This window comes from Parasteatoda tepidariorum, chromosome 2, assembly GCF_982258835.1.
Source record: "Parasteatoda tepidariorum strain Cologne lab strain chromosome 2, Ptep-v5.0, whole genome shotgun sequence".
In the NCBI taxonomy this organism is placed as follows: Eukaryota; Metazoa; Arthropoda; class Arachnida; order Araneae; family Theridiidae; genus Parasteatoda; species Parasteatoda tepidariorum.
The window spans coordinates 123,280,461-123,296,105 of record NC_141756.1 but is presented as its reverse complement, the minus strand read 5'-3'; the positions used below and the strand labels follow the sequence as shown (position 1 = coordinate 123,296,105).

General features: G+C 29.5%; 1 protein-coding gene across 1 annotated transcript in view; it reads left to right on the top strand.

Annotated features, from left to right (window-relative positions):
- Positions 1–15,645, top strand: part of LOC107440653 (E3 ubiquitin-protein ligase MYCBP2) — a 194,178-nt gene that overhangs the window by 162,761 nt on the left and 15,772 nt on the right. The window contains exons 70-73 of the mRNA XM_087158274.1: positions 7,246–7,374; positions 9,790–9,925; positions 12,578–12,675; positions 13,622–13,807. Coding sequence (XP_087014400.1) covers positions 7,246–7,374; positions 9,790–9,925; positions 12,578–12,675; positions 13,622–13,807 — 549 coding nt within the window. The remainder of the gene's footprint in view (positions 1–7,245; positions 7,375–9,789; positions 9,926–12,577; positions 12,676–13,621; positions 13,808–15,645) is intronic.

The following is a 15,645-nucleotide window of genomic DNA, read 5'->3' as shown; positions in this document are numbered from 1 at the left end:
TATTATCAAAAACGCTTTTAATATCAAGGGAAATGGCTGCGACATGTTTAAAGTTGTTTTTGAGATGTTTTAGATTATCTGGAAAATTTTGAAGTGCATGATTTATAGATTTGCCAAAATGAAAACCAAATTGTTTGTCTGATAAAATTTTATATTTTTCTATATAATAGTTTATTCTCTTGGTAATAAGTTTTTCTAGAAATTTGCCTAGACAAGGGAGTAGTGTAATTGGTCTGTATGATGATAATAGTTTCGGATTTTTACTAGTTTTCAAAAATAGCAAGACTTGCCCTTTTTTAAAATGATCTGGAAAGCATTTGAGTAAGAGACATTTGTTGAAAAATTTTAGAATTAGATTACCAAAAAATAGAAAAAGCTTTTTGACTATTATGTTATCAATACCGTCGATGCCAGGGGCTTTATTATTATTTAGAGTTTTAATTAAATTATCTAATTCATTGTGTGTAAAAGGTGGGTCAAGATTAGAATTTGGGTAATGGAAATTATCTATTGGGATTATGTCATTGTCTGGGAAAAGATTCTCTAAAATATGTGACGCTTCTTCTAAAGGTGAGTTAGTGTTAAATATATCTGTAAATATAGAGGGATGAGGATTTGTCTTAAAAGATGTTTTATAGTGCTTTCCAAATGTATTGTTGGTGTTTTCACATAAAAATTTCCAACTATTATATTTAGCCTGGAGAATTTCTTTTTTAAAATGGGCTCTTTTAAGTTTATAGATGATTTTGTATTTGGTAATTTCATCTTCTATTTTTGAACGTTGGTATCTTTTCCTAATCGCTTGCAGTCCGTTTTGGAGTATCAACAATTTACTATTCCACCATGTGGGATTCGATTGCTTGTTAAATGCTTTTGTTTCATACGAAAGCTTACAAGAACTAAAAATTTTATTGATTAAATCATCTGTGAAATCGTTTAGTTGTAATGGAGTGTTTATGTTGTCTAAATTACTATTTAATTCATTATGAAATTTTGAAAAGTTTTTCTTAAATTTGTTATGATTACCGTATTTTGTTTTAAATCTAATAAAGGATGAGAAAGAAAAAGAATTGTTTAGTTGGATTTTGATGTATTTATAATCAGAGTTTGTTTCTGTGTCTAAAACTTCCTAATTCGAATAGTTGAGAAGCTCCTGACTATTTGTTAGCGTTAAATCTGGAAAGGAGGAAGATCTAGTGGTAACAAAAGTTGGTGGAGCGTTTTGGGTGTTTAATATTTCTAGATTGTTAGACATAATAAGTTCAAACAGTGCATCACCCCTGGCATCAGTGTTAGCGTAACCGCAGAAGTCGTGATGTGCATTAAAGTCCCCGCAAATTAGAAGAGTAGAGTTGTTAGAGTATTTTGAGGTGTAAAAAAGTAGATCTTTAATTAATTGATCTTCATTGTTCGAAGGGGAATTATAAAATGAGATTAAGATTAGTGGATCTGGGTTGTTGCAAGAATTTATTGAGATTGCTACTGAATTATTCAATGAAATTAATTGTAGGGGTATTACTGATTTATTGAGAATAAAGATACCACTTTTTTTGTCAGTTGAGTGAAAAGGGAAGCCGAGAATTTTATTTTTAGGACAGTATGGCTCTTGGAAGCAAACTATGTCAATGTCGTGTTCAGTAACTGTCTTTTGTAGTGTAACCATTGCTGACTTACTCCTCTGAAGGTTAATTTGTAAAATTTTTAAATTATCAAGGTTTGTTGAAATAGTGAAATTTTTAATTTGAGTAAGATATGAATTATGCATCAGAGAAAAGATAGCTTAAAGTAGCTTACCTTTGAGCACTCCAGAAGAAAATTTTGACTTGATAAGAGGATGTTAAGATGAAGTGAAGGATAAAAAATATATGTTAAAGAATTATAAATTATATTATTATTATCGCAAATTATTATTATTTTGTAAGAATAAAGAATTAAATTAATATATGTTTTTTTTTTTTTTTTACTCTTAGTTAAATAAAGAGAGAAAATATTTGAAATGTAAAAAAGTAAGAAAATTAAGGAAAATAGAAATTAATAAAGAATAAAATTTAAAATAAATAATAAATTAAAATGAAATAAAAATTTAACGTATATATAAAAGTTTTTAGTCTGCGGGCTTTAACTTCAAAGTCTGTTTTGGATGGAAAGTGTCTTATTGTCTGACTTAGTACCTCAGATGCTGGTTTGAGAAGATCTTCTGCTGATGAACTTATTGTTGTTTCTTGAGATCGTCCAGTGTTCTTAGGTAGCTCGGGCACGCTGGATCCGCTGCGGTATGATGGTAGTTGAAATTATTTTTGTAGCGTTGGTTTGATTCTAAACAGTTGATACACGAATGTGTTTCATTTGTGCAGTTTTCTTTGGGATGATTTCCTCCACATGTCTCACAGGATACTTGATTTTTACAATTATCTTGGTGATGTCCTATGAGCTGACAGCGTCTGCAGCGTAAGAGGGTTATCCTTTTCTTTATGTAACATTTGTTGAAACCAATATATATATAGTTTATGTCAAGTAGATGGAGAGCTAGTGGATGCGAGACTTTATGGACAACGTGTTTTTTGGTTTCGTCAGTTTTGTGTGAGATTGATTTTATGATGTTCACTTCGTCCAAATCATCGTGATATTTAGAACTTTGCTTGATTCTGTCCAATATTTCCTCGTCATTATGGGTTGTTGGTACATTAAGTAAAATGAGTGAATTCAATCGCTTGACTTTATCCTTATATGGTAGTCCAGTGTTCTTTATACATTCTGTTTGTCTTTGTCGTAGTTGCTGTAGAATTTTATCTCCACTATCTTATCATTTTTGTATATTTTCTTCACTATTGGCTTATTCACATTGGTCGTAATTGTTTTCATAATGTCATCTGTTGTGCAGTCTTTGCTAGCTGGTAAAATGATTGGAGCTGGTGGAGGAGGTCTTTTAAGGACTTCACTGTACGTTGGTGTAGTATTCCGTAATTGTAGTTAATTGATCAGATTGTGGAACTAGTAAGTCCTGTTGTGTCTTCTCTGTCAAGATTTCCTTTATACTACGAATTGCATTGTAGCAGTTTTCACGTTGGTATTTTGGTAGAGTAGGAGATTGGTCTCTAACTCTGTGATTGATGTTTCTTATAATTACAAGTAGTAGTTTATCAATTGGATTTTTGGCATCCAAACAGGACCAGTCTTTTTTTGAAGTCCATTGTCTCAGGCAAAAGGCTGTGTTGAAGTGTAACAATATTTGTTTTGTGGGTGTTTTTTTTTTTTTAATGCAATGAGAAATGTGGCGATAATGAGTCAATCCCAGCCCCCCAAGAAGCAATCTTTTAGATTAAGAAATAAATAAGATCAGAAAAACTTAAAAAGAATAAAGTAAGAATAGTAAACATTGGGTTGTGAGTATTATGTGTTAATTTACAGTTATAGAGCAGCAAGAGATTGGTGGGAGAGAATCTTAATGAATTATGATATTTACATAATGTCATTATGTCATATTATGATATTTACATAATGTCATTATGTAAATATCATAATAGTGGAGGTGTTCCATCAATTAGGGTTAAGAAATTAAAAGTTGGGAATGAAGAATTTAACCATTCTATTTGTTTATTTAATTTGTTACTTGGTTGGTCCCGAAACTTTGGAAATTCATTTTAGGGTCTGGTGGTCGGGAGCGAGTGATTTAACTATGTTTTAATATTAATTTGAAACAAAGAATGTTGTTTTCAGGGTTTGTTTAATGATTATGTGGAGAACAAAGAATTGTCAAAATAGGGTCAGGTGGTTGGGAGAGAGTGCTTGAATGACCTTAATTATTTGCTTAAGATAATCCTAAGTATTTTGCCTGAATGGTTAAAATATTGAATAGAAAACAAAGTAAATTAAATTTGGGTCAGGATGTCTGGAGCTATTGGTTAAAATTTTTTAACTCAAACGGAAGCAAAATTGATTCGTAACATTTTATTAAAATACAGTGAGAAATAAATATAATGACCCAAACTTATGTATGAGTAGTCTTAACATGGCACTAAGATATGTAAAAAAGAAAAGGTATCTTTATACTAAGTGTAAGCATTGAATTTCAAAACTATTATTTAACATGGAATATACATGATCCTGTGTTATTAGGCTATTTGCAGTATTATATTGATAGAAAAAAACAAAAGGAAAAGTGAGCTATGAAACTGAATGATAAAAAATAACTGTGTCTTTATTCATATTATTTACTTTGATTTGTTATGTGATAGAACACCGATGATTTTAAGGAAAGTGGATATATTTTAAAAAATCATAGAAATGAGATAATTAGAAGATATTAATTTTATACAATCACGAACTATTTAAAGTATTATCTATTAAAAAATATAATTAAAAATTTAAGATTAACATTAGTTTATGGATGTTTAAAGTCAATGTTTAAACTTTGCTGATCAATAGTATAGCGAAAAGCTATGTTAAATACAGGACACATAAAAATAGATAACTGTTTAAAAGAGAACCAGGCGACCAAAATTAAAAAAATATATATATATTATAATAGGAAATCGCTTGAGCAATGTAAAAGAAATATTTTGAGGTAAAAATGAACTAGTTTAAATAATATTAAAAGGTGATGAATTTGGCAAAGAAGTAGCTCTACATTGGAAATCATATAAACATGACCGCCGAGTACTCTAACCTTAATTTGATGGAACAGCTGAATTTAAAATGCTCATTACTGGGAAAATAGCCCCTCCAGAGGCCAAAAAAGACTCACCTGAGATGCCTTGGAGAATTACATAGTGATTTTAACAGAAATTATAGAAAAATAAAGGAAATACAATTGTTTTATTTGAAGATATTTAGAGCTTGTTATGGAGACGTCGTTCTCTTATGCTGGCTGGAGCAGCTCTCTCAAAGTGCAATCTATGGGATATTTAAGTGCATATGATATATTTCAGCTATATTAAACTAGTTCATTTACTATAGCATTATTTGTTTTAAGTTTGTTCAGCCGTTCCTTTTTTCTTAAGTTTTTCAGCAATTATAAATGCATAGTTTCTCCAATACAACTCATACATGAGCACAATGATTGTGTTTTTCCTCTTAATATATTGTATAAAATATGTACAGGAAAAACACAGGGAATATTTTTTCCAAATTTGAGTGGTAACTCTGAATTATAATATTTGTTTAATGAGCAAAATTTAAAATTGAAGATCCAACATGAAGTTTGTTAATAATATTCACTATTTTTGTTTCTTTTCCGTAAAATATGTGCTTTTCTCACATCAATTGAAGATAGATTAACCTTACAATGGGTGATAAGCATTCTTTATTCTTAAGCTGTTTTTTTTCATGACTTCATAATTTTTATTTCTCACCCTTCAATTTCCCAAAGAATCCATGCCTGTTATTTTGTTCATTGGAAACACAATAAAATTTGTAGTTTAAAATGATTTCAAAACTTGACGAAATAAAAAGTTTTGAATAATCAGACAAGAAAATGCAAAATTTATCATTTACAAAATGGCGCTGATGATTTAATTAAATGTAAAAATCACTTTCTTGCTATCTTGATTTGATGCAGATGATTTTGTATCCTATAATTTTTTAGCAATGGTCACTGCCAAGTATATATTTATATACCGTAATTTAGCGTTGATAAGGCATGTCATTTATGATTTAAAACATTAAAGTTTAGTATGTGAAGCCTGTTTAATAGGGGGCTATCCGATGGTGGTTTTTTTTTAACTACTTCAGCTTGATAATTCTATTTTGTTAAATTGATTCTCCAAAAATTCATAATCACTCTTATTTTTTTGATCTTTTGCAAAGATCTATTTTTTAAATTAATGTTGAATAATAATTTGAAGAATTAACAATGCGCATGAAAAACAGTTTGCAAGAATGTAACAAATGCTTTAAACAAAGAAGTCGTTGACGAATTCCTTTCTCGCAAATAGTCTCTTACGAGGATCAAAGAAATACGAGTCCTCCTCATCCTTTCTTTCGCTGCAAATGCGAAGAAAAAAAGTTAAAGAAAATATGCAAGTCAATGAGAGGGGGGAAATGCGTAAATGATCTATCTTGAAGGTCAAGTTTATCACCACTTTCAGCTGAAGGACTACTTTATTATTTTTACTCTCGGAAATATACAATCCGGAAATTTAGAGATGTCCGAGTAAAATTATGCAACATGTATGAACATGTGAATAAAAGAGGAATGCATGAACTTCTTTATTTATTCTATATTTAACGTTTATTTTAACAAATTTTAGCTGTTTAATCATTTCACCTATTAATAACTGTGATATAATTTAATTACAATAGAAATAATGTGTTAGCGATCACTTTTTTCTTTAATTTTTTTCCAAACGGCATTATTTGTTTATTTTCTATATCTATTTTTTTAAAAATAATTTTAAAAGGCTTTTAGCTGTTTCTCATTTGATAGGTTAAAATTTTAGAAATTTTAAATTACTAAAAAAACAGCCTGCACTTGTAATGGCTTTGCATAGTACACTTTTGCTCAAAACAAAATTTATTTTATTACTGATATTTTTTTAATTATGTAGAGATTTTTATCTTTTTAATCATTTGATTTAATATTATTTAGGTATTTCAAATCAAATTACGAAAAAACAATGTGGTTGTTTTATACTGTGCAATTTTGTGCCCAGTAAGATTCTTTTTATAAATTTATGGTATTCTGTTAGCTTATTTTAATTATATTTAGGTTCACTTGTTTTATATAAAATTCAAGTATTTTAAATTGGTATTTATTAACATAATGCGACTGTGTTGCATTTGAATTGTGCGCAATTGTACACAGTACTATTTTACATACATTTGAAAAGTTATGATGAAAATTATCAGAATAAATAATTTTTGATTTTTAGTAAGATCGCATATATTATTTTATTGTATATTTAATAATAACTTTAATGGTTGTTAAATGTTTAATCATTTATTTTGTACATAACTTGTTATTAGAAACAGATGCATTAACTTCATGATCAATCACTCAATAAAATTTTGATGCCTTTCTGGGGAAATCCTTTTCCTTTTTAGTCAAATTTTATGTGTGCGGCATATATCCCAAGGCGGTGTGTGTCCGCAAAACTACGGTGTTTGTTTTTATGCGTGTTTTTAGATTATCACAATCCTCCACTTAAAACAAAGTCATTCAACTGTTTGAAACTCTGTTTATTAATGCCTTACGTCTTTTTGCTTTTTCTTTGGATTTAATGAATTGTACTCTTTTTTTTACAATAGCCTTTCTGTGATAATCATGATGATTCTGAAACACCTGCAATTATTTTGTGCTCAACTTGTGGTAATTTATGTGCAGAATGTGATAGATATTTACATTTGAATCGAAAAACTCGAAACCATCAGAGACAGGTATGTTATAAGATCACTGTCATTGTTTTACATTTATTACAAGCTAAGCCTTATTTATTATTGATATTGGTATATTTTTACTTGTAAATGACAATACTGCTTTTTTATAAAATGAAATGTAAACAAACTCTACTCTTATCAAATTTTTATCATATTGGTGTTAAGTATTATTGTTCTATTTTTTTATAGCAATATGTTGGTGCCCTATTTTTTTAAGGGGAAATCTTTGAAATTTAATTATTATTTTCTTGTTTCTGTATTAGAAGTTAATAATTGCCTTATTATATTAATTTTATTTATTTTAGTATGAAGATTTTCAAATTTATAATTTAATTTGTTCGTGTGCTAGTGAATGATGCTAAGTATTACCCGTGATTCGAATAGTGATAAAATAAATATCTGCTTTGGGCTGAATTTCAGATTTTACACCTTATGCAAAACATGTGTGCTCCTTCAAATGAAGAGGCTTTACATTGTGGAAATTGCAAGGATGATGAAGCAGTTGTTTTCTCATATTGATTTTAAAAAAATTAAAAAATGCTGCAATTTAAAGTTAGAGCTATTATACAAGAAATATAATTAATATTGAGAGGCTCAAACTTTTATCTGCTCTCCTGACTAAACTATTTTTTCCATATTATGATTAACCCCTTATATTTTGAGGAATCTAATACGGTTTAATGCTAATTTGAGAGTTGTGATGGGTCAGGGAATAGAGCGTTTGCCTTCCAATGTGGTGAACCGTGTTCGTATCCCAGTGATGACTTGCACCGACCATAGTGCTGAGGTAAAATGTCCTCCGTGGTGAATGTATCACGACTTAGAATCCCCTGCCATCAGGCTAACCGTGTTTTCATGGTTTTCCTTTCCACGAAGGCAAATTTCCCCTAATACTTGATCCAGAAGTTATCTTGTCTTCTAGATTGGGTTCAAAATTACGAGGCTACGGAGTTTAATATTAGTAGTCATAAACCCAAAATTGGGTAGGCCGTCCAACGACGGTTATGAAATTAAAATAAAATTTATTGATTATCAACTCTAACTGCATCACTCTCACAGGAATTCTTCCCCATAAATTAAAAAGTTGTCATCATTGTGCTACTTAGAAATTTAATGTCCCCTAAAGGTCTGTTAGACTAATTGTTACAAACTTGAGAAAAACACTGAAGAGTATTTTTTATTCTAAGAATTGCATGTCTTTTTCTTTTAAGCGAAAACCAGTATCCCTGCCTTCTCAATGGCAAGGCCTAATGTTTGAAAGAAAAAAGCTTTTATTTATGGCCTCTCAAGTTCTGAAATTTAGGAAACAAGTTGTTAATATTTAATAGTATTTGTTGTAATTAATTTTGAATTTTTTTAAGTTTTTCTATTTCATATCATTCATTTCAATTTGACTTCCTAATAGTTAGGTTATTTGACAACTTTACGGTGACAGCTCAAAGATCTGAAATTTATAATTGTGTTTTTAACTAAGTTGTGAATCTTTAATAGTTTTTCTTTTTAGAAACATAATTGTTTTGTTTTTCTTTTGCATGTCAGTTGTTTCAATTTAAAGTTTTTTTATTTCATTAACTTACTGACTAAAATTGGAATTAGTCTGAAATATTTTAATAATTGATTTAAATTCTTAAGATTTAACACTAGTGCTCATTTCAAATGGGTTTAACTTAGTATCCAGCAAAACGAGCATGGTTTGCAAAGCTATCTTTGGGGTTTGCGAGCATCAGCATGTAAGGGGCAGAGCTAACTAGTACTCAATTTATATGGGGAGAAAAAGCTTTGTTGCACATCACATTGAGTCATGATATTACGTTTTTAATTTAGGAAAGTGGAGTTATAAAGTAACTTCAAATTTGACTTTCAGTTAACATAAGTACCCCGTGGCAGAATTGTGGCAATCCGACGACATTGTCGCAGAATGTTTCAGAGTTCTTTTAGAAAGATTTTTCCTTTGGGAAGTAAAAAATTTTGGTTTTCTTTTCTGCAGAAATTTTTTTCCAATTTTTCATGTAATTAATACCTCATAGCTTTTAAAATACTATATTTTAAGTACGATATTATTTATAACTGAATTTCGAAATGAAAACACCAATTTTGCGAAGAGTTTGATTCAGGTGGTATCGCCGTCAATCTTTTTTCTGGTAGTTACTGCTACGGATTTCACAATTTTTTTATTACTTTTAAGTGATGATGATTTAAAAAATGCAAAAATAGAAATAATCAGTGTGTTCAATTTTTTTTTTTTTTTTTTTTTGAAGTTGATGATTCTGTTACTTGAAAACTAGTAACATGTATATTTGTTAATTTTAAATGTATCTTGCAGAAACATATTAGTATTAAAGAGGCATGTCATGTAGAAAGTCCAAACAAATTCTATCACAGGGTTTAAGTATATGTAATTAATTGTATGTTTAGGTATTCAAAGAGGAGGAAGAGGCCATCAAGGTGGATCTGCATGAGGGATGCGGAAGAACAAAATTATTTTGGGTCATGTGCTTAGCTGACTCCCGAACACTGAAGGCTATGGTGGAGTTCAGAGAAGGAAACAGAGGTATTTCTTCATTTATAATCTAACTCAAATTACTTTTTAAAGGCATCTATCTATAAAGAGAAAATGCAGTTTCATTTAGAATCCAATTTTTTTTTAAATAATTTCTTTTGCTCTCCATTTAAAACTTTCTGAATAATATATGGATCACATACATTAATTTCGGGAACGTTTAAAAAGCTAATTCATAAACAATGTACAGAGTGTGCAATAACAACAAAAACATTTAAAATTCAATTTCTCAGGAACTGTTCGGTTTATTTTGTACTTTGTCATGTAAAACTAGATTTTTTAAAATGGTGCAAAAATTTATATACCTTTTGATTCAATTATTTTTTTACTTTTATTCAATAAAACAATGATAAAAAATTACATTTTGCTTAGGATTAACTTTCAATAAACAAGTTTTATAATTGTATTCAAAATTGTTTATACTTCGAGGGTCAAAATCCAAATTTTCCCCCCAAAAAATGTATGTTAAGATAAAATACGTTTTCGTGTCTGATTTCGTAACTTCAAGTATTGTCTGCCTTAATTAATTAACATATTTGAGGTCATTCACTTAAATCATTATGATTGGGTCCTAAGAACGAGAAGATTCGATCATTAGATTTATAAAAAAAAATTATAAAATTATCTGTACTGTGTATCATTATTAACTCAATGGAGGGGTTTGTCCAGACATTTTGTAAAAGATCCGTTTTTGTAAAATTTTGAAAAAATTATTCGTAATTTGCGAATACAAAATAAACGTTATGTCCCATTCTTTCAACCAGGGTCCTGTTTTTGTGAATTTGTGCAAATAGGGTCTTGTTACTGCAAACACGGCGTTTTTAAATTGTAAAGACACACAAGATTATGCTCAACACTGTAAAATTATAATTTTAAAAAAATAGATTTTAAAAAATAAACAACAATTGCTGCTACTAAATTAGAGATACAACATACAAATAATTTGGTATTTAACCTATACTGCTGAATGCAGAATATTCATTTCGGAAGAATAAAGGAAGAAGCGTCTTCCGAAGACAAAACTTAGTTCGCTTACATCTGTTTTTCTTTCCCCCCCTTCCTGGGAAGGGTTTATTCGATTAACAAAACAATAACAAAGATAAACAAGTTTGTGAAGAGTCCGATTAAACGAAAAATTATTTTGTGAAGGGTCCGTCAACGAACAAAAATTTCTTTTAAAGAGACCACTGCAATGTATTAATTAATTTAAAAAATTAGCTATACTTTCTTTTTAATTTCTTCCTATTTCTGATTTAACATTTTATTTTATTTATAACCTTTATTTCATGATTTTTCTTTCTTGTTTTGCCCTAAGACATTCATGTAATATGTCATTTTGGAATCAAGAAAGCTTGTAGATTTTTAATGTTTTGCAAAATAAAACTTTTTTTAATTTATCATTTTTTTTAAAAAAAATTGACTTCAATGAGTATATCTTTAATGTTAAAAAGATCCTATAGAGTTCGTCTTCTTAAAATAAACTACAGTAAAAAAGGATCAAGAAAAATTTTTATGGAATTTACTTTCGACAAAAAATTGATTGATCATAAATATTTATAGCATTTTTTTCAAAACTTGGAAAATAACCTTATCTTAAAAATTGGCAGTAAAAAGTGTTTTGGAGAAAGGCTTACATTAAATAATTCTAGCATCTTTATTTAACAATTATTTCTAGTAAAAACTTTAGTTTCATTGGGGCTCAATTTATGCTATATATTAAACGTAAACAATATTTTCTGAATGCCTAAGACAAAAATATGCCCCTGAAGTAAGTTAAAATTTTCTTTAAAAAGCTTTGTAGTTCATGAAAAATATCAGAGTGTTCTTTCCTTTTTGAAGTGAAACTTCTTATGCGACTTCCAACAAGGTTGCATTAAACGTTTAATGCTACATTTTTATTGGCCGGGAAATCACGTGGTAGGATCCAGTTTTCCCTCATTCATTTCCATATTGTTTTGGTTCTCACTAGCATAAAAATAATAAAAGTCATAAAAGTATTGTTTTTCTATAAATATTTTAGTTTGATTTGATACACATATAATTTGATAGGGTAGTATTTTACTGGTGAAGTACGTTACTGGTGAAGAAATTGATTATTGTGAACGGCCTGTGATCCTTGCAGGAGATTTTAATGTGAATTTCTCGTTACTTGAAGCTGAAACATTATTAACCTTCCTTAAAGACAAATTTGGATTGGAAATGATAAATGGTAGGAATGATTCAACAACCAAAGGGGTAACTACCATTGATGCAGTTTTTGCAAGAAATATTGAAAAAATAGAACTCAAACATTTCGTATCTTACTTTAGTTATCATAATCCCATTGTAAATGTTATAGATTTGGATATTTCTCCACTCGAAAATGATAATTAAAAGATGCAATCAATTGTGAGCATTGTTAATAAAGTTTGTCTTAAAGAAACAATATGATTTCACTAAAAATCAATTTCTACCCCTTCCTATTTTCATTGCCACATTACGAAGTTTCACTTCTTCGGCGCAGAGGGACTCCACGCACTATTTTTTTTTTTTTTTTCGCACTATTTTTTTTTTTTTTTTTTTTTTTTTTTTTTTTTTTTTGGTTTATTTTTCAGCTTTAAACTTAATTCAAAACCAGTGTTTGACCTGTTATTTTTCCTCTAGGAAAGCCAAGTTCATCTGGTATTTGTAGATTTTGTCAGTCAAGCAGCAGTACTGGTCTTCTTTCTATTGGAAATGTTTGCAGTGAACCAGAATGCCAAGTATTTCTTTACTTTGAATAATTTTAGCTAAGATCTATAACATATCAAATAACATGTAGATCAAATACAATAAGATCAAATAACATATATGTTACAATGATATATGTATTCTAATAAACCCTTGGCAGAATCGCAGCGACATTGGCGCAGAACGTTACAGAGTTCTTGCAGAAAGATTTTTCTTTTGAAAAGCAAAAAAAAATTTCTTTTCTTTTCTTCAGAAATTTGCACATAATAATTATTATCTGAATCATGCTTTCAGATAATAATTTTTTGATGCAATTTATGCGGATGGTATGCGGTTTTTGTAAGCACGGCATTTTTGTTATTTTAAATTAGTAACATGTAACATATACCATATGTGGTTGGGTGGCGCAGTTTGTTTGTCGTCGGCCTTCTGAGCCCAAGTCTGCAGGATCGAACCCCGGCCCAGACACCGGTTTTTTGGGATGCAGAAAATCCTCAGAGGCCATGTCGTATGATTATGCTGCATGTAAAAGATCCCTGGAGTGCTTTATTGGCTCTTGGCATTTCCGGCAAAATTGAATTCCTAATGCACTTTAGCATCCAAATAGAGTCTCAGTGCTGCCATCTAGTGTGGTAGAAACTAGACATTCAAATTAACATGACCAACGGTATCTCACCCATTGTGGTGGTCCTGAAAGAGTGGATACCACCTCCGAAGACTGCACTAGGTCTGCTCATCAGCAAGACCGATTGTGCAGCTCATTGGAAATAAAAAAATAGAAAAAACATGTAACATATATGTTTGTTATTATTAAAAGTATCTTGCAGAAAGATATTAGTGCAACAATGTTTTGTCACAGATAGCTCCAAAAAATTCTGCAACAGGGTTGATAATTATGTAATACACTTTAATTGCACACCATTTTTAAAAAAAAAAAATTTCTACATTTATTATCTATAACGAACAAAATTTTTTCAGGAGCATGCCAGCAATTCGTGTTCAAAAATGCTTTCTTGTGGTCACATGTGTGGAGGAATCAGCAATGAGATTTCCTGTCTTCCATGCCTGCATCGATGTGGAGATGTCTCCAGTCTAAAACAAGATGCCGATGACATGTGCATGATTTGCTTCACAGAAGCACTGGCCAATGCTCCTGCTATACAAGTTAGTTTTTGTCAGTTGTTCTAGTAAATTTTCGTGTGGAAGCAGAAGTTTCCCCTCATCCTTTTTGCATTAACCTCTTCCCTTATTATCCTGAGTATGTATATATTGCAAATATATACATACTCATATATATATATACATTCCCGAGTAAACTCGGGCGTAGCCGAATTCGTCAATACATTTTGTTTTATTATGTTTTTACTTGGCCGGAAGCGAAATAAAGAATTATAATATTCTGCTGTGATTAAAACTTTACCAATATTTATTAATATCAATATTTATTTGGGATTTTCGCTATTTGTGGGACTGCAGATGTGTTCTGTACAACTGTATGTACGATGGTCGCTGACTTTACACAGTAAAAAATTGGCACGTTCACGAGCAAAAGTGAAAGTGATTTTTCAGATTATGAAGATGTGAACATATACAAAGACTAATGTTTAACTTTTTTCATTTGCCCAAGAATTTAGGATAGTAAACTGATGGTAAATTAAATATTTTTTTACGCGTAAAAAATTTAAAATTTCAACTTAAAACTTGTGTATTATGCTTTATTTTAGTTCCTTGTATTTATTAATGAAATTTAAAAAAATACGTTGATTTTTTGGAATTATTTTTTTAAAAAAAATTGGTGCGGGAGGAAGTTAACAGTGTATGAAAAAAGATGTACATTATGAAAGAATTCTCAAGGAATTTGGATTTTTAAAAAAATTCTAAAAATGTAAATTTGAAACTTGGAAAAATATTCCAACAAACCTAATAAACTAAATTCTTAAAATTAAGATTAACAATAAGTTTCAGAATTCTAACATGTAATAGTATTATTTCTTGTAAGAATTGTGCTAAAGCATGTGTAAATTTTCTTGTTTTTGGAAAATTAATTTTTCTACAGAGCGCTCATTGTTTCTCGATTTCTTATTTCAAATGTTTTCTTTAATATAAACAATACTTGCTATTCGCTAAGCTGGTTATAATTGTTTTTAAAATTTTGGTTCTTAATCACAGGTGGCTTCTTATAATGGCTATATGAGTGATGTAGAGTTCTTTATTTAATAAACTCTATTACTAGTTTTTCTGTTTGTTTTTTTTTTTTTTTTCAATTCCCTTTCAAATGCTTGTGTTCATAGTAAGATAAAATATCTTCACACATAATTCAAAAGTATCTGCAGGCTTATTGAATTTCGTTTGTAATAAAATGTATTTTTGGTGTATTTGGTGTATTTTCTATGAAGAAGTGATTTTCAAGGCATACTAAATAAAAAAAATTATATTTTCTGAAAACATTTCATTGTAAATTGCAAAATTTATAGACCTGGAATCTTGTTGATATTTTCCTAGAAAAGTATGAGAATTTCATTTCCCTGTGATTGTCCTCTATAAATGTTTCCTGTGATTTGTTCTAAATTTTTTTTTATTTTTAGAATTTTGTTTTTTTTTCTGAATTTAGTTTTTCTCTGAAATTTGTGTATCAATCTAAAAAATACCATAAATAACTTTGTATGTTTATTTAGTGTTTTAAGTTGGGACCTTAATAATTTTTAAATTTTACTGTTTCTAAGTACAGTTGAACCCCACTTTAATGAACCTTTGAGGGACCGAAATTTCCCTTCACTATATATCTTCTGCAAACAATTTGAACTAATGCAGAGTTCCCACGGTCCTTAAAAACTGCTTAATTTTTATTTTGGAAAATAAGGACCCTTAAAAGTGCTTAAAGTAATTTTTTAGCATCACTATAGTTGATAGGAACAATTTGCTAGTTCAACTTTTTTAAACAAAAATCGTTCTTTTATCATTTAGAATTAGACCAGGCATTGAGGATAGAGCATTTTAGAGAG